Raw genomic sequence first — 19358 nt, 5'->3', positions numbered from 1 at the left:
CATGTCAAAAGGGATAACACAGATATAAAAAAGCGGTCACAAAACAGTTCAAAGCCACCTCACTCTACATTTAAATAGAAAGGGACTTGTATAACTTACAAATAGCTAATTTATATTGACCCATGTGAAGACAACAGACATCACAGCTCCCACTACTGTCCTTTGTGTATCATAATTCATGCTGGTTACTCCAAATATTCAGCATGCTTATAGTTGTATCAAGCTCTTTGGGCAGATCACCAACAGGCTTTCCTCAAATCAGGAATCTTATTTATTATTTATCATCCCTAAACCAATGAACTACTCAGTAATGGGAACCAAGTGATTAATCAAATAATAAGAAAATAGTTTTATGGTTTGAATAAAGATCTTAAATAGTACAAACTAACAAGAGAATGTAAAATAATATTTAAGAGCAACTTAAAACTGAGAAAAGCAAAGAAATTCTGAATTAGGGTAAAAATTCAGTTCTCACATTGTTGTGTGTGTTGCATGTGTCAGGGGTCTTGGAACAGAACCAGTTTCAAATCAGATGTGAAGTTACAAATCACACAGTGCAAGCATAACAAGGAGAGTTATATACTAAACAGTGGATTATAACAGAAACACTAAATACACCCTAAATACACAAATGCTGTTAAATACAGAGAAGAATATTTTACACAACTTATTTTCACCTCTTGATGCAGCTTGCCGTGGAGAATCATCTTTGGATTGTAGGTTCTTCAACAATTGCATGGACTTTCCAGCCATGATGATTTGTTTTAGTACTGGTTTCAGAAAGGAGACCATTGTGTGCTGCCTGCTTGAGGGAGCCTGATCACTGCCAGAGCTGGCACTTGCATTATCACTCATTTTCTCTTCATTCTCCATCTTTTCTGACACACTATATAATGTGTAGGTAGCATACCAAAAATCCCTGTGATTAACTGGGACATTTTTGTTTCTACAATGGAGAGAGAAAATCGTTACACTTTATCTTTTTAAAAAAAGATAAATCTTGCCTATTGAATAATAATATAAATCTTTCATTTATATTTCACCTTCTATTTGGAATGATTCCAATGCACTACAGAAATGATAGAATCACAGAAATGTAGAACTGGAAGGGACCTCGAGAAGTTACCAAGTCTAGCCCCTGCACTGAGGCAAGATGAAGTCAACCTACAGTCTAGACCATCCCTGAGAGGTGTTTGTCCAACCTGTTCTTTAAAACCTCCAATGATGGGGATTCCACAACCTCACTTGGAAGCCTATTCTAGAGCTAAATGACCCTTATAATTAGAAAAGTTTCCTAACAGCTAACGTAAATCTCTCTTGCTGCACATTAAGCCCATTACTTCTTGTCCTATATTCTGCAGACTCGGAGAACAACTGACAAGTCTTCTTTGTAACAGCCCTTAACATATTTGAAGAATCATCAGATCTCCACTCAGTCTTCTTTTCTGAAGACTAAACATGCCAAATTTTAAATCTTCCATCATGGAAGGGATAGAAAACCTGGCCTATCATTTTCTATACTCTCCTCTGGGCTCTCTAATTTGTCCACATCTTTCTGAAGTATGACATCCAGAACTGAACACAGTACTCCAGATGAGGCCTCACAAACACCAAGTAGAGCAGTAGAATTAGCTTCTGAATCTTGCATACAATGCTCCAGTTCAGCCACTCCAGAATGTTATTAGCCTTTTCCGCAACTGTGTCATGTTGCTGACTCAGTCAATTTTCAGCAGTACTACCACCTAGCCAATTACTCCCCATTTTGTATTTGGGTATTTGTGACAAGGTGGATTAGCGTCCTGACACACCCATCCCAAGAAAAGAGCAGAACAGTAGTCCTTTAAGCAGCCTAGAGTAACTGTAGAGGAAGCAGACAATCAGGGCCCAGGAGGGCCGTATAAATGGAGTAGCAGAGCCAGAGACAGACAGTTCCTTCCTGGAGCTGGAGGAGTACATATAGTGCTCCTGGCTGGTCAAAGGGAACTGCAGCACCATGGACAGCTCAGAGCCTGAGCTCCTGAGCCTGAACTTAGATGAACCCTGAGGTAAGGGTGAAGCTTTAGTGAAAGTGGGGCCATGGGGTAGTGGCCCTTGGAATTGAAGGCAGTTTTGCTAAAGGGATATGGTGGCACATGGCTGCTATTCTTAGGGTCCCTGGGCTGAGACCCAGAGTAGTGGGTGGGCCTGGGTCCACTGCATAGGCCACTGGGGAACTGGCCTAAAATCAGACAGTGATAAACCCCCAGGAGGGGAACTGAACTACTTAGTGGCCCAGCTGGAGAGCTGAGACCAAGATAGACCAAGAGGATAAAACCATTGCTTCCAGAGAGAAAGCCCTGGTGGTACAGCCCAATACCAGGGCTCAAACTATTTAAAGATCAGAGACCCACCAGCCCAGAAGGGGTGCTTGTGGTAGATGGGTGCCGTGCCATTACACTACTATATACAACTGAAATCCAGGAGAAATGTAGGTAACCAGACCAAAACCTCAAACTGGAATTTATCCAGGAGGTTAATTATTCAAAGTGCCATGGATCTTTAATTACAAAATGATTGATGCTTTTAGGTTTATTTAATAAATAAAATAGAAAAACCTACATCACTATGTAGGAGTCTCCATACAAATAACTAAAGTGAAACTGAATACCACACAATGCACACGTCTGAAATACCTCAAAATTTAATACCCAACAGATGCACTACAATACTTTAATAGCTTCTGTTTTAGCACTTCCTAGTAAAAAAATAGGTAAAACAATTCTCCTGAGAAGTTAAATTTATAGATAAGGCTTCCTACTCAACTACTGTTAGTGAACTGCTAAAAATAATCTAACTGTACATTAATGCCATCCCAAATAGGTGAGAGCCCTGTTTTAATCGAAAGTCTTAGACCCAAAGGAAAAGAAATGCAATAGGACACAACAACATTATTAAGGTAAAAATTCTGGTGCCAGCAGTTAATCTTCTTCCACAGTAAACAAAATCTGTTTCCCCACAGGTCATTCAAAGTGCTTAGTTTTTGTAACCAATTTCCATTACTTGTTGAACAGCTAGAAAAAAGCTTGTGTAATATTACACAACGCAAAAAAGCTTAATAGCTATAGACAGCTATAACACAAAATTTTAGTATTTCTGCATTTTTCTATTTTAAACTACTACACTGTAAAAAAGTGATCACGAAAACGTAATGTGCAAACAGAACGAATTCTTCTAACTGATGCTGAAAGGAGCACGCAAATAACTCAAGACAATGTTTTATCTTATGTTTCTATTCCAAATAGCAATAAGTTTATATCACTATCTTGCGATGCATTAGGGAAAATCAATTTTATTTTATTATGGGTATATTAATTTAGGAAAATTGATTAAATTTTTTAAAAAACTGAGTATTTGTGGTTTGATGGCTAACTTCATATTTTTAATTTTGCATTTTTCCAAATTAACTCATTTCTATGCCATATCAACAACTACTGGGGTCACTGTCTCACTACCTCATGTTACTTCTCCCATGTAGACTAGAAACGGATAAAACAGTAGGATTTTTTTAAAAACAGATTATTTCTAGCTGTTTTATCGAATGAAATTATTGTCATGCCACCATCCAGTTTGTCTCTTCTTCAACAGCTATAATGTTTATGTAGGCCACAATGTTTTGACCTGTTCATCATCATCATCCATACCTCTGAATGATAAATTCCTTAGCAGGATCAAACAAGTTACCATGGACAATCCACTCATCCACTGTCTGCAAATACGGCCTTACTGTTTCAACCCAGAGAGAGAAGAGGAGGGATACCTGAAATGAACAGTAAACACCAGTTGCTGTGGGATTTTATAAATGTTGGACAAAATTACACATACTATCTCAAATAAAATAGCTACTATACACTGCAGAGAAGACAATCCAAAGAATTGTGCAAATATATATTTACAGTATGCACATGTACATACAATTTTTTAAAAAAACTTGACCAGGAATTATGTTGAACTAAAAAGCAATGTTGTGCAGTTAAATGTAAGTAGACCCCTGCAACCTTCTCCACATTGCTTTCTCAATGCCCTTCAGTCCTAACCAGCAACCTTCATTATTTCCAGTTCTAAGTCTCTTTTGAGCACAAAGTGCCAGCCATAGCAGATTGTGTGATTTATAATGTAGATAACTGGAGAATTAGGATGAGACCATAACATGTACTTCATTTGTGACCTAACAGACTTATAAATCAATTCTTCAGTGGTAAAAAGCTTCACATAAAAACTTGTTAAACAATATTCTAGTTACTGTGTTTCATAATAAAGTAAAAAGTTAGATTTCACATACAGTTTGCTCAGATGCTTCTCCAACGTTGTCATATTCAAGAATAGCTTTGTAGAGTGTATTAAGCAAATGAGACGCTCTTACAACATTTCGAGTATCAGGTGGTACTTGTGGTACTTCTGCTATCCCTGTGCTGAAAACTTTGTGAAGTACCTTAAGCTGTGCCAGTCGAGGTGACAACTTATCTACTACTATTGAAAGAGTGACTGTTTTGTCTGCAAAATCAAAAATATACAAAGATAACCATTTTAGCAAGTTTATATATTTTTTAAATACTGTATAGTATTTTATACAACAATTTTCATAGTTTAAACTTATTTGTACAATAGTATATTATTCTCACATTTTCCTATTATAAATTAAATATCCCCTATACTGTACCTTTGTTGATTACGCATTTCTCAATTTCAGTAAGCTCTTCTTTGAAACTAATGAAGTACTTGTACAAGGCCCACATAAAAGCTTGGTAGGTTCTAAATGGGGGTTCTGTAGTTTTCTTGGGAGTGGAAATGGTTCCAGGTATTACACTTTCTGAGCTGTGCCCCATCACTTCATCAATGAACTTCTGCAGCCTAAACACAACTTGTCCATATGCTGCTATCTGCTCCAACACTGATCTTAAGCAGTTCTACAAAGTAAGGTTTTCCAGAATTATCTCATGAATATTAATCCTTTTAGACAACCAGAAATCACAAGATATATAAAAGGTAAAATGAAAGTGACTGTTGAATTTAAGAGATAAACATTACAATTTCACTGTCACTGAATTATAATCTCTTATGGCATCTGCCCACTCAGTTTTATTTTATTAAATCCAAATATGTGTTGCTTAAGTTAAAAACAGATGTGGAAGCATTATTATTTTTCCATAGGAAGTTCAGTTTCCTATCCCCCAAATATTCAAGCCCTCTAAATACAGGCATATTAAATTATGATCTGAATAAAATCAACTCAGGTTGATCAAATAACTTACATGGGTCAAATGAGTTACAATAATGTCATTTCTCACAGTCACCTTTCCCTCATTCAGCTGGAATATAAAGAGCTTTTTCACCCCTGAAAGAAGCCTGGAAAGCAAGAAAAGGTGACCATTCTTAAAAACAAATTCATCATAATTAAATGGATTAGAAAATATAGATGTCAAATCATTAAGAGGAAAATTTAGTCTTGCTTATCTGAAAATTTCCTCTCTTAGGGTAGGTCTACACTTTTGAGCTGGATGTGTGATTCCCAGCTCCAGCAGACAAACGCATGTTAGCTCTGATCAAATTAGTGTGCTAAAAACAGAATATAGTCGCAGTGGTATGAGCAGCCCGAAGTCCATGTCTAGTATCTTGAATGGGATCATCCTAAGGGCAGCTAACACTTCCCGCTGCTCATATCAGTGTGGCTACACACTATTTTTAATGTGATAGTTCAGTCAGAGCTAGCATGGGTATGTCTCCTCAAGCTGGGAATCATCCCCCACTCAAAGTGTAGACATACTCTTAGAGTCAGAGTTTAAGGCAAGAGGGAAACAGCAGATCATCCAGTCTTAACTCCTGTAAAATCACAGGCCACTAAACACCACCCAGCCTCTGCCAAGCTCAACAACCAGAATTAGACCAAAGTACTATAGCCTTCAGGAAACAACAATTGTGTGCCACAAGTAGAGAACAGGATAGACCAAGGTGCCCCAATAACTGAGGCTCTTGCACTGGCAAAGAAATGATGCTAGGATCATCTGGACTTATGTCACTACAAGTGACCCATGTCGCAAAGGAACGTGAAAACCCTCCTCGCAGTGTCCCTCCCTATCTACTCTGGGGGGAAATCCCTTTCTGATCCCACATATAGTGATCAGTTAGACCCTGAGCATGTGAGCAACACCCACCAGTCAGGCACCCTAAGAAAGAGAATTCCCCATACCACCTCAGAGCATCAGTCCCCCCCAATCCAGTGTTCCATCTCCAGCAATGGACATTTTTCTTCAAAGTAATAAGATCCACAGATTCATTCAATGGTACTTCCGCCTGCTTGCAGTCTGGGAACAGAACTAGACCTGTCAGACACTGGCAGCATGGGAATACCCAAGTATACTTTGAGGAAAAAACAGAACATTTTAAATTCCACATAATGAAAAAAACCCCAAATCCTTGGATGACAATTTCCATCTCTAATCTGGATGATCCATTTGTCTCCATGGTCAGCCAGATCTGTGAATCATATTATATTCTCAAAAAAAGGATATTTTCAGCTAAGCAAGCGTAAATTTTCCTGTTCTTCATGCTAAAATCCACAGATACGTTACAATGGGATTTTCATAGCCGTGTTCTTCCAGAATGGAAAGTAGGATCATCCTTTAAATATGGACACCCAAAACTAGGTAGATAATACATAAATATCTCCTCCGCCTTCTCTTGGGTACTAGGGTATATAGAATGGTACTGGCCAAGATTCAATGACCAATAAGCAGATTTTGGTGAACTAATGGCTGTCCAACAGATTTTAATGCAGGAGAAATAACTACTATGCCTTGAGATTGCTAATGCTCCTAAAGACAGGACCTTTGATGCTCAACAAGAGAAGGAATATTTCTTGAACTTACCTAGGGAATGACAATTTGAGGACTATCTGGCTAAATTAAAAGTACATTACTGTTCTCATTAGAGAAATCTCCTAACTTCAAATAAAATAAATCCCCATCTGATTGGAGATTGTAAGCTGAAACCAGGTTAAATTTTGATTGGGAAAACTGAGGAACCTTCCAGCAACATAAAATGAATGACAGAAAAGGTTCTGCCCCCAAGTTGCAAGCATGTTGAAGTACCACTGTAAGAGACCTGTGGACCTTATTACAAAGAATGGGACATCACGTTAAATTTTTGTCTTAACAAGTATAATGTTGGGAACTACTTTCTGTAAGACTTAAAATTCTAAAATTCATTTAAGATAACTTATATTATAATACATATTTATAAATTGGATTTCCAGCCTCACAACTGAGTCCCTAACAACAATTATAGCAAAAAAATTGAATTACAAATCATTAAAACATCCTCAAATCCTGTCAGTGGCAAAGCTATAGGATAAGAAAAAACCTGGACCAAAAAAACAAAACAAAAAAAAAAACAAAAACCTCTTCAACTTCTCAACAAACCTACGTCTGATATCAAGTATCAGAGAGGTAGCCATGTTAGTCTGGATCTGTAAAAAGCAACAAAGACTCCTGTGGCACCTTATAGACTAACAGACATATTGGAGCATAAGCTTTCGTGGGTGAATACTCACTTCGTCAGATGCAACACCACATCTGGTAGATTGTTAAAGGAAGAAAGTTTCAAAGATGTGCGCCCTCCAGTGCACATCACGTCAGCCATATCTTAAGCATTTAACAGCAAGAACCGATGGACTGTTACTGCTGTGTTAAGATACCACATGAGAGGGGCAAACCCTCAGCTGGCCATATAAAGTTTACTAAATTGTAACCTATATCTTAAATTGCACTTGGAAGCCGACAAAGTTCTGAAGCAGCAACTAGTCATACGCAAAAGATGCCAGCATTTTTTATTAGCTGAAACTTCCAGTACCTTTAAAAGGTGGCACTCAGTAGAGCGTAATGTAGAAATCTAGCACTGATACTGAAAAGGGATGGATCACTGTGACAATGTAAACATCAGAGAAAAATGGCTGCAACCACTAGGCCAGCTTTCGATGAATAGAGGGCATGTAGCATGACTATGTGGCACTACTGTCACCTGGGAATCAGAGAGCAATAATGGGTCCATTGTGACCCAGAGACTGTAAACGATTTTGCTCAAGATCAGAAATACATTTCAACAGAACACATAGTCATGGTCTCAGCTCTTTCTTTTAGAAGTTTCCTCCCATCTCTCAACTGAATTGAGCTTAAAAGTATTTTTAATAGTAAGAAAAATAAAATGACTGACTTTTCACTCAACAAATCTGCTCATTGTGCATTAAGTCCTTTCACTTTAAGTGACAAAACTAAGTTTTTTGTACTGCACAGGCAATACAGTTATGAAAGAGTGAGATGGCTTATTTTCTGGCTTGTGCATTAAGACTATTAAGAATGTTGCAATTACAGAATCTTCACTACTGGTGATGGTGCACAGATTAGAAAGAAAGGACATATCGATATTTCTTTTCCGACACTGAAAGCCAACTGCAAATCTGTCTCCGAGGACCAATAACACTATGATGCAATATTCTTTTATCATTTTAATATTAAATAAATTTCATATACAAATATTTTAGGGATTCCCGCTTACCAGAGAGTTTCCCGGATAATCTGTGTTTCAGTTACAAGAGTTCTTTCTTCTGGCATATATAAGGGATCACTGCTGTACAAGTGTTGGTCCCTAAAAGAAGAAAATGTACTATTAATTAAAAACAACTGAAATCACAGCTGAAGAGTTTATAAATAAGAATCAAGCAATAATCTTAACGCTCATTTCTCCCCTAATTTACACTTTTGACTTCAAAAACTTCCATGAAGCTCTACAGGCTGTAAACAAGAACAGAGTTTGACTCTAAACCTTTTTAAAGGCAAAAAAATATGAAAAGCCACCAAAATATTATCCAGTCAAAGCCCAACAACCATTAACTAGCAAATATTTGAAGTATTAGTTTTAGTATTCCAACTCTCAAATGTTTAATTACTTAATATCCAATAACATACATAGTAACGTGATGAATCCACTTTTTTGACTCAATGATTATAAATAGAACATGTAACTGTTTTAAATACATTAAAGTCAAGAGTAAACATAAATTTGGATCACAAATAACCCCTAAATTCCATCCCACCTCAAAGTAACACATGCCATCTCGAAAACTTGCAAAAGAAATGGAAATTCCTTCACCTCTAAATATGAACACAAGATCATAGGAAAAAGTTCTACAATTATTCATAGACCTTCCATGATTTCTTTATTGGTAGACTAAAAGATTTTAGTGTAGTATGTTAGGATTACTGAAGTTTTTAGTATTTTAATTCATTTTTATCACTGATAGTACTAGTTATTTATACAATTTCTTAGCTCAAAATTCAACCAAGCCAAATATGTTCACTGACAGTGAATGTGTGCACAAACCAAATCACAATTTGGTATTGCCCTACACATGCTAAATTTGTCAAACTGAGATTTGGAATTTGTGATGGACACAACAGTACTTGCTTTGTTTTAAATTCTGACATTGGGAAGGACAGTAACACAGAAGACATTTTATGCATTTTTACCGGGGTGGGAGAACGACGACTGTTCAGCACAATAAGCAAAAATTAAAATTATACTGGCTCATTTTGTTCAATTTGCACTTACTTAGTTTGCAATATATAAATATATTTTAAACTAAATCAGTAACAAATGCTAACTACATATTTTGGAAGAGCACACACATTTTACACTTTAACAGTATCACAGCTTAATGTAAATCATTAATAGTTCATTAAACCATTATCTGGCTTTATTTATCAGCAGTGAACATGTAAGTCATCTTTTTTTCTTACCAGACAGCAGCTAAATTGGAATGTAGGTGAAAACTGTGAGAAAAACGAGGAGCTCTTCCTGTCCAATATTGAGGAACCACATGCTGTTCCAGCCAGCTGCGTGCATCAGGTTCACCCACTGGTAAGACATTTGATAGTCAGTTAAGGATTTTCATTGACATAGGGAAGACTTATAAAAGACAAAAAGAAGTCTCACCAATAAGCAACCCAATAATGAATTAGTTTCAGGATACAGCTGTATTCAATTAACTGGCTAATTACGCCCGTCTGTTTGCACTTTATTGCATGTACAATCATGGTGATTGCATGTATAAGTTAGTTTACACACAAAGGTGCCTGACCTTTTGAAAAATCAGGCCCTAAAAATAAGGCAGATATATATTAATATTTATATATCTTTCCATCTTAAGGAAATGTACTTTATTTTAGACATTTGTTGAAACAATACATACAAAACCTATATTAAAGGTAACTTAAAAAAGTAAGATGCCAAATACCAGTAAGCTCACCCTACAGTCAGAGTGTCCCTAATACTAGGCACTCAGTACATTACCTAAAATTTTTTTCTCCTAGTTCTAACCCTCATGACACCTACCCTCACAGATAACCAGCTTCTATTCTAGGTGCAATATCCTATTGTGCACGCTCCTATAATTTCACAGCTGTCAGGGAAACTGACTGAAACCAATCTGAAGGAGAGCCATTAGTGTCACATTTATTACAAGCGTTTTCATTCATTGAAGTATACTATACTCAAGCGCACACAAATGTTTTTCTTCATACCTGCTTTTATTTCAGTGTTAACATTTAATAACAAGCTTTGTATTATGTCTAGATATATTTACGTTGTGTTTATCTGATGTACAATTATCCCTAGAGCAGCATCGGTGTGCATACTCCCATAGGAATAAATGGAAGTCTTTCCCTTGACTTTAATGGAAATTAGATCAAACCTTCATTACACACAAATGAGGCACTACCATTTTACTCTGTTAAACAGTAACTATAACACATAACCAAACTCACAACCTTAACTATAGTGACAATACCAGAGTACTTTAATATAGAACAATAACTATGGAAGACTTAGGTAGCTACATACGAGTGAGAATCATTTATTAGAAATCCATTTGTTATGAGATCCCTCCATGAAGAGAATTTTGAATAACCAACCTTTCCATGTGACCTGAGACACTGTTTTCTTGTTTTGATCTTGTTCTTCTTGTGGTGTCCTGTCTACTTGAATGCCTGAATCTTCCCTGCTCAGAGGTTGTTGAGCATCCTCCTCCCCTTCACTTTCTTCAGACCAATCCTGTCAAATATGACAAGACCAAGTAAATTTTTAGTGCAATGTACATGAGTGAAGGAAGTATACTCAGTACTTCTTGGCAGGGAAAGTCAGTGTAACATGTCTACTTTGTTTTCTACTGGAAAAAAAAAAGGCATGAGGGAAACTAAAAGGAACTCTGAAAATCATTTGATTTTTTCCCCCGAATTTTTCTTTCAATAAATATTGTCTGTAAGAATGCAGTCAGTCACTTCTAAGATATTACTTACTGGTGTGTCTATGTCAGGACCAAAATAAATTTCTTCCCCTTCCATCAAGTACTTTCCCCAGTCAAATTCTTCTTCCTTTTCTAAAAGGAATACAAATGAGACTCAATATTTTTGTGCTTATTTCCAACTTCCTCTCTAACAAGACTTGGAAATGTTTCTAAAGGTGCAGATTGATAAGAGATACTCTCTTCCATTCAAAACTGTCACTTTCTTTAGCAATGATACAAAATTTTCACTGAAGATTTAAGTGGTCTGATGAATTATCTTCCTGTTTCCTTCTCTACCTATATACATTTCTTCTGAAGTGCTTCTCTGATTCTGAGTTTTAGACTCACACAAATTTGCAATATGGTGTACTGTCATCCCATTTGCCTGGTTTCACTTCTTCCTGCATCATGTCATATCTATTTTAGGCCTCAATCCTGCAGAAGATTTGCAAGAGTGCGCATCTTTATGCACTGTGAGTAATCTCATTTGCTTCAACGGAACTACTCCCAGTGCATAAAAATGGTCTACATTCCAAAGAAAAACCTGCAGCACTGAGTGTCAGAGGCTGGGTGAACTGACTTGGGTTGATGGGGCTTGGGGCTAGCCATTCCCGCTTTGACTGGAGTTTGGGCTCTGAAACCTGGTGAGGGTCTCAGAACCCAGACTCCAGTCTAAGACAGGATGTCTGCACTGTTATCTTTAAGTACCACTAGCCCAAATGACCTGGGCTCTGTGACTCAGTGCCATGGGTTTTTCTTTGGGGCGTAGACTTACCAAAAGTAACACATGGACAAGTCTTTGCAGGATCAGGAACCCAGACTGTAAATTACTGAGAACAGGGAACTTGTCTTTCCTTCTGTGTAGAAGAATATGTACAACCATAGTGCTATAGATAAATATTTTTAAATAAAATAATAAATCACACAAACAATATAAAATAATATACTTTAATCCAGTAGGAAGGTTACTCACCTGTAACTGGAATCTTCTGAGATAACCTCTGCATGTTTACACTTTTGGAATGTGCTGACAATGCAGTCCAAGCTGCGTCACCAGTGCATTCCAAGAGTGGAAATGTGCAGAGGCCACTCTAAAAAGAATTTTAAGATACGAGGCTTCTTCCCCCACCCACCGCCCAGTTTCTAGACTAAAATGTTGTTTCAAATCATTTTTTTTTAATGGCTATTTTTCAGCATTGCAAATGAATATCACAAGGATGTGTGGTATCCCAAACACATTTTTCTCAGATGTTCCACTCTTCTCATCCTTTTATTCTCGATCCATTGGGGACTGTCAATTTAACGCCATTTGTCAGTAATCAGAAACAAAGGGAAATTGTACGATACACCTCTACCACGATATAACGCTGTCCTCGAGAGCCAAAAAATCTTACCTCGTTATAGGTGAAACTGCGTTATATCAAACCTGCTTTGATCCACCAGCGTGCGCAGCACCACCACCCCCTGTGCACTGCTTTACCGCGTTATATCCGAATTTGTGCTATATTGGGTCGCGTTATATTGGCACAGAAGTGTACTACTACAAAACCAGGAGACTATGTAAAATTAACTCTTGGTAAGTTAAGGTGGATAACTAGATGTTGCCAAGTTAAAACTGGTTAGAACAGAAAAGCAATATTTTTAATAACCAAATAACCAAACTCCATTATGTTAAGTTACTGCATAACTTACCTATGTGAAATTACATGTGAAGTTACTAGTTTTAGATAGATTTTATTTGTGTTTTTGGCTCAGTTTGGTGTAATGAAATGGTCAAGATAGACATTGTTAGAAAGTGAAGTCCTTTATTTACTCATGCAGCAATACAGCAGTAATGCAAACTTCCTCTAGGCTTACCAATATACATCAAACCTCACGTGGCGGTTCCACAAGTGACATAATATTTCACTCACTGGCCCCTCTGCTGAGAGGGTATTAACTGTGACAGTCATTTAACACTTGTTCCCACTTACAGGAACAGAACAGAGCTCACAGGCTCATTTAAACACAACATACCAAATGGCCCTCAGATAGCAACCAACGGGGGTGGATTTGAATGAGCAACCCGGATGAGAAAGTCATAATATTAACCTTGTCCCCCACCCACAAACCTTCTAAATGTATAGGTTAATTATATACAAGATTAAAAACCCACAAAAGATAACCAGGAGAGGATCTTGAAATGAAATAAGACATGATGTTATAAGACTGCAAAGGGGAAAAAAGTCCTATCATATTGTCACTTGTCTGTGTGTTTTTCATTTCAAATATAAAGATCTTGAAACCTACCCACTTCTTTATCTCTTGGCTTTTCCACATAGTTGGTGTTGGAAGGAGAATCGGACAAGCACAGTAGGAGAGATAGTATGCCGTAATGAGCATCTGTCTTTAAAAATACACAAAAGAAAAAATCAATTAAATGGAATAAAATGGTTTAAAAGACTTTAGAAAATGAACAGACAAGAATGTTGTATGCCAGAGTGTGTAGTATTAGCCCCCTCAGCTCATCTCAAGTAATGGATATCCTAATTTACTTATTTTTTTCCAATACAAACCGAAAATATAGTCATCTAAAATTCTTGTTTAAATTATGTGAAATGTGACAAAGCACATCAACTAAAAGTCTACATGAGGGTTTAAGGACTCATCCATTTATTCTGCAAAGTCATTTATTCTATAAAGCCAACGGTTACAGTTATGCAGGACTATTAACAGGTCACTCGCCCTTCATGAATGGAACCATTTAATGATTCTGACATCTACATATTTTGACCTTTTTATTTTAAAAAATACATTTTAAAAGGTGTTCCAGGGCTAGAAGGAAACCATGCATTTCTATTAAAGTCAAAGTTTAAGGCCAGAAGAAACCACTGGACCATTTAGTTTGACCTCCTATGCATCACAGGCCACCAGCACCATCCAGATATCTGCACAATAAACCCAGCAACTAAAATTAGACCGAAATACTACAACCCTCAGGAGACTAAACTATTGCGTGACACAGGCAAAGAATAAAAGGGAAAAAATAATATAATCAAATTAGTAGAAAAGCAGTCTGGCACTCATCAGGCTGTACTACAACATCATAGCCCTTTTTAAAGCTAACACCATCCTCCTTACAAGGATCTGCTAAAGTACTTTATTTACAGAATCATCTTTGAGACGGACAAGTTCCACAGAGCCAGGCAGCAAGACACCCAAGTTCACTCATCAACAAGAGAAACTGCTAAAGGTCACTGCAATTACCTTATACAACACTGCTGAGTGCTAAATACAACCTGACATTTCTGAGCATGTAGACTGGCTCACACTTTAAATCACAAAAAACAACATAGCTAAAAGTAGATATATGTTGACTATCTTGGGGAGGGGGGTGAAGGGGAGTATAGCAATTCAGGATGCATTTGCATTGCTACTTTATAGTCACGGTTCTGTTAAATTAGAAACGAAATTAAGGTTCTAAGCACAGTCATTAGGAAAAGAAAAGAACACACAGCCCTACTAAATAGCATGACATCATAGAGAGTGCCTCTACCCAGCTCAGGGGCCTGCATTTCACAACAGCAGCAGCAGCTTTCAGTCTTCAAAGGTCAGCTAGAACAGGTTCAGAACAACCACACTGGAACCAAAGTGACATGGTTCAAGTGAGAGCACAGAGTTTTAATCCATCAGAAGCCTTAAACACAACACAGTTTTCCAACTGAAAACTATGAAACCCTATTTTCTTAAGATGACCAGCTAGAATCCCCCTGTCCTACCAAAAATGTTAATGCAACAAAGAATGTGGAGCTCTATGCCTCTCATCTGCAATGTTAAGGATATAATTTAAGCCATGAAAAGTGCACCCAGAGACCATGGTGATGGATGCCCAATAAATACATATTTTAATAATAGGGTGATGGCAGGTTATAATTTAAAAAAATCAGCTCACAGAGTAGCAATCATGTAGCTTAGGCCTTGGCTACACTGGAGCTTTACAGCGCTCCAACTTTCTTGCTCAGGGGTGTGAAAAAACACACCCCTGAGCGCAGCAAGTTACAACGCTGTAAAGCGCCAGTGTAAACAGTGCCCTAGTGCTGGCGCTGCGACCACACTTGCACTTCAAAGTGCTGCCGCGGGAGCGCTCCCGCGGCAGCGCTGTGCGGCTGCAAGTGTAGCCATGCCCTTAGTAGTAATGTAACTCATTTGTACTTTCTGGTCTAAAACTCTTACAAAGTGACCGGCATCAGGATAAATGCAAAGACATTAGAACAAAGAAGAAAATGTTACACACCTTTGTTTCTTCAGTGCTCGGAAGTGGTGAGTTCAGAAACTTTTCTATTAGTCTTTTCCAGCTTGCGGCTTTACTGAGGTCTGAATGAACAATCAGTTTTTCATAAATTCTGATTTAAAAATAAATAAATCTTATCAATGAATGCTTCAAATTAACAGACTTAATCAACATAGTAAAAATAAGACAAACTTACCCCTCTATTGTCCTCTCTACTTTGTGACTGCTTACATCAAGAAACCGATGAAATCTAGATGAGAAATTAAAACAGAATACAGTTTTTGCAATGTGCAAGGAAATGTTTGGGATCAGCAGGGATCAGCAACCTTTGGTACGCAGCCCATTAGGGAAATCCACTGGCGAGCCGGGACAGTTTATTTACCTGTAGCAACAGTCAGGAGGCTGGAGAAAAGGTTGAGTGGCACCCATCCGTACTATTCACATTACACATGCTAAACAAGAGGCTCTGAGGTGGGCATGGAGCAAGAGAAAGCAGAGATCCACAAACATAATCCAGGAACAGTATCCTATTAAGAATACTAGCACCCTACCCAGCAGCTGGGGATAGGCTGGGCTTCTTACCAGGAGCATAGTACCTAAACCATGTTGATACACCCCGCTGCCACATTTATTTTTGCCTCAGACTAGTAGATGTTTGAAAACTATTTGAAGAGACATATTATTTTAGCAGATAAAGTACTGTGCTTGCAGTCTGAATCTGCAATGCACAGCTAATGCTTACTTACAAATATTAGATTTATACAAACAATAAGAAGCCTCACTTGTAAACATCTACACTACACAGCAGTTGCTACATGACAAACATTTTGGCAGGTATCATCTCATTTGAGATCATATATTTAATAATGGCAACTGTTAACTTTTAAATAAGCCCGTTAAATTGTTTCTTACATCACTACCACCAAAGACATTATCACAAGAACTGCCTATCAGTTTGATAATGAACATATTGTAAGAAGTTCATATGTAAGATAAAAAGTTAACTCGGGGTGGCCAACCTGAGCTTGAGAAGGAGCCAGAATCTACCAATGTACATTGCCAAAGAGCCATAGTAATATGTCGGCAGCCCCCCCATTAGCTCCCCCCACACCTCCAACCCATCAATCACCACCTCTCTCTCCCTCCTCATACCTCACAATCTGCTGTTTTATGGCATGCAGGAGGCTCTCGGGGGAGAAGAGCAAGGGCACAGCAGGCTCAGGGGAGGGGTCGGGAAGGGGTGGAGTGGGGGCAGAGCCACGGGCTGAGTAGTGAGCACACCCCAGCACATTGGAACGCTGGCACCTGTAGCTCCAGCTTCGGAGTCAGTGCCTATACAAAGAGCCACATATTAACTTCTGAAGAGCCGCATGTGGCTCCGGAGACACAGGTTGGCCACCCCTGAGTTAACTTCAGTACACTCCCAAAAAAGCTGAACAAATTTTAGGTTTCAATCCATAGCTATGTATGATTACTATGGTTTTCATCCTTAAAATACATATCTACTTCATTAGACAGATGATAGACTCATACTAAAGTTCCTAGTAATGCTGAAATTTTATTTTTTTAGAAGTCTACTCACTGATGTTTATAGAATCTTTTCAACAAGGGAGAAACTGAGCTGCTCCAAATTCTACAAGGACTTAGACATGTGCTTAATTTTATGAACTGTATGTACTCCCAGTGACTTCAAATGGAGCTACTCAGAGTGCATTCAATTACGCACATGCATAAATCTTTGCAGAATCAAGGACTAGTTGACAATGCGGGGGAAAAGAGTGAAATTGACTACATAAAAGTGCTGTCAATTGGGGGTGGGGGAAATCCCTGTTAAGATTACAGTAATTTGAAGAGGTTACATGCCATTTGTAATAATTTGTAAAACACTTCAGATGGAAAAATCGACTATGCCTTTATAATTTTTTTTAATGACAGATTAATAAAGATTATGTTGAACTCATTTCACATGCATTAAGGTCAAAAGCATGTCTATCTTTTGGAGAGAAATGTACACTTATTGAGGCAGATCTTGACTGGTTATTTTTGTGCCATTGCTCAATTTGAAAGACTTGCTCATTTCAATAGCTGTTTTATTCCCTCTCTTTCCTAACGTGATGCCTTGAACATCACACTGAGAGTTCTCTCCAAAATCACTAAAAAACAGTTTATTTTATGCCAACAGACTAATATTGTAACACAGCAGACAGCAAGAAATTTATAGCTGCCAGGATGGCAGCCACTGCTCCTCTGATAAGCACCTGTAACTAAGTCCCTGATGGCAATGCTGAGCCCGGATCTTTTTTAATGGAGAAAACGCTGATGTTCTTACTGGCGTGTGCCATGTTGCAACAGACAGCGGGTGTGTGTGTGTGTGTAAGGCTGCAGCTCAGACAGGCCTGGCCGGGGTGTGTGCGTGCACAGCTCAGACAGGGCTGGCCAGGGTGGGTGGGTGCGCACGCACAGCTCAGGCAGGCCTGGCCTGGCCTGGTGGGGTGTGTGTGCGTGCACACAGCTCAGACAGGCCTGGCCTGGCCTGGTGGGGTGTGTGTGCATGCACACAGCTCAGACAGGCCTGGCCTGGCCTGGTGGGGTGTGTGTGCGTGCACACAGCTCAGACAGGCCTGGCCTGGCCTGGCCTGGCCTGGCAGGGTGGGTGGGTGGGTGGAGGTGTGTGTGTGTGTACACGCAGCTCAGACAGGCCTGGCCTGGCAGGGTGGGTGGGTGGAGGTGTGTGTGTGTGTGTACACGCAGCTCAAACAGGCCTGGCCTGGGGGTGTGTGTGCAGCTCAGACAGGCCTGGCCAGGGTGGGTGTGGGTAGCTCAGACAGGCCTGGCACGTGCCAGTGTGTGAAGGCAGCAGCGCAGGCGCGTTGGACCCCCCCCCGGACAGCCGCAGCCCCCGTGATTTGAGGCCTGTGCCCGCTGCCAGGCCAGGCCCCAGGCGCGGTGCACTGAGGGAAGCCGCCCAGCTCCTGGCTGTCCCGGGGGCAGCGAGACCCGGAGCGCGCGGCCTCTGACCTGAAGTTGGACCAGGCGAAGATTAGCGCCGTCTGGAAGCGGCCGCCGGGCTCCTCCCCGCCCTGCGCCTCGCGGAGGCCGGTCAGGCGCCGGATCAGCGCCCGGACGTCGCGGTCCTGCGCCTGCTCGAGGGGGCTCCAGCGCGCGGGCTGACCGGCCATTGCCCGAGAGCGCGCGCCGGGGGGGGAGGGGGGATCGAAGGAGGGGAGAAGCAGCGGCGCGCCTGAACCGCCGCACGTTGTTTCTGTCACCGCCGCGCCGTCCCGCAGCACGTCTCGCGACACTTTCCCTCCTAGTCTCACGAGATTCCCCACAGTAGTAAAACCCGCCAGACTCTAAAGGAAGGGCTGCGGCGCTTGAGCTGTGCGCATGCGCGAGTTGGAAGTGTTACTATAAGTAGAAAGCAGCCTGCGCTGGTGGGTGGGGTTAAATATCATGTGACTCCGTAGCGAGCCTCGATTGGCCACAGTGCTGGGCAGAGGGGAGTGAGGACAGAGGGAGCCGGTTTGGGAATTGGGAGACCCAGCTCCTGGCTCCATTATAAGTGCTCAGTGTGACGGTGAGCGTGTTCTTCAGCCGGCTTCTGTCTCCCCAGCCACCTTTCCAGTGGGGCAGTGACAGGGAGCTGGCCTTGTGCCTCTCTGGTGGAAGGAGCTGGGTTGGATCAGTTCAAAGAATTGTTATTGTGAATAACATCAA

At 39.8% G+C, this 19358-nt stretch overlaps 1 protein-coding gene across 7 annotated transcripts in view; it reads right to left on the bottom strand.

Moving 5' to 3' along the window:
- Window positions 1-18988, bottom strand: part of TUBGCP5 (tubulin gamma complex associated protein 5) — a 49302-nt gene extending 30314 nt beyond the window's left edge. For 2 of the 7 annotated variants that reach the window (XR_007768727.1, XR_007768728.1), the window contains exons 1-13: window positions 18660-18988; window positions 15838-15891; window positions 15645-15753; window positions 13661-13757; window positions 11385-11464; window positions 11001-11139; window positions 9828-9945; window positions 8587-8676; window positions 5289-5382; window positions 4697-4943; window positions 4319-4530; window positions 3681-3796; window positions 678-946 (exon numbers count right to left, since the gene is read on the bottom strand). Coding sequence is in view for 5 of the 7 variants with exons in the window: in XM_050919364.1 (XP_050775321.1) it covers window positions 678-946; window positions 3681-3796; window positions 4319-4530; window positions 4697-4943; window positions 5289-5382; window positions 8587-8676; window positions 9828-9945; window positions 11001-11139; window positions 11385-11464; window positions 13661-13757; window positions 15645-15753; window positions 15838-15891; window positions 18660-18820 (1786 nt within the window). In the remaining 2 variants the exon portion in view is untranslated. Of the gene's footprint in view, window positions 1-677; window positions 947-3680; window positions 3797-4318; window positions 4531-4696; window positions 4944-5288; window positions 5383-8586; window positions 8677-9827; window positions 9946-11000; window positions 11140-11384; window positions 11465-12146; window positions 12229-13660; window positions 13758-15644; window positions 15754-15837; window positions 15892-16793; window positions 16963-18659 lie in introns of those variants that run through there. The other 5 variants (XM_050919364.1, XM_050919380.1, XM_050919408.1 and 2 more) reach the window with 4 other exon arrangements.
- Between the last annotated feature and the right edge of the window lie 370 nt (window positions 18989-19358).

Source organism: Gopherus flavomarginatus, chromosome 1, assembly GCF_025201925.1.
Source record: "Gopherus flavomarginatus isolate rGopFla2 chromosome 1, rGopFla2.mat.asm, whole genome shotgun sequence".
In the NCBI taxonomy this organism is placed as follows: Eukaryota; Metazoa; Chordata; order Testudines; family Testudinidae; genus Gopherus; species Gopherus flavomarginatus.
This window is presented reverse-complemented; position numbering and strand designations above follow the sequence as displayed.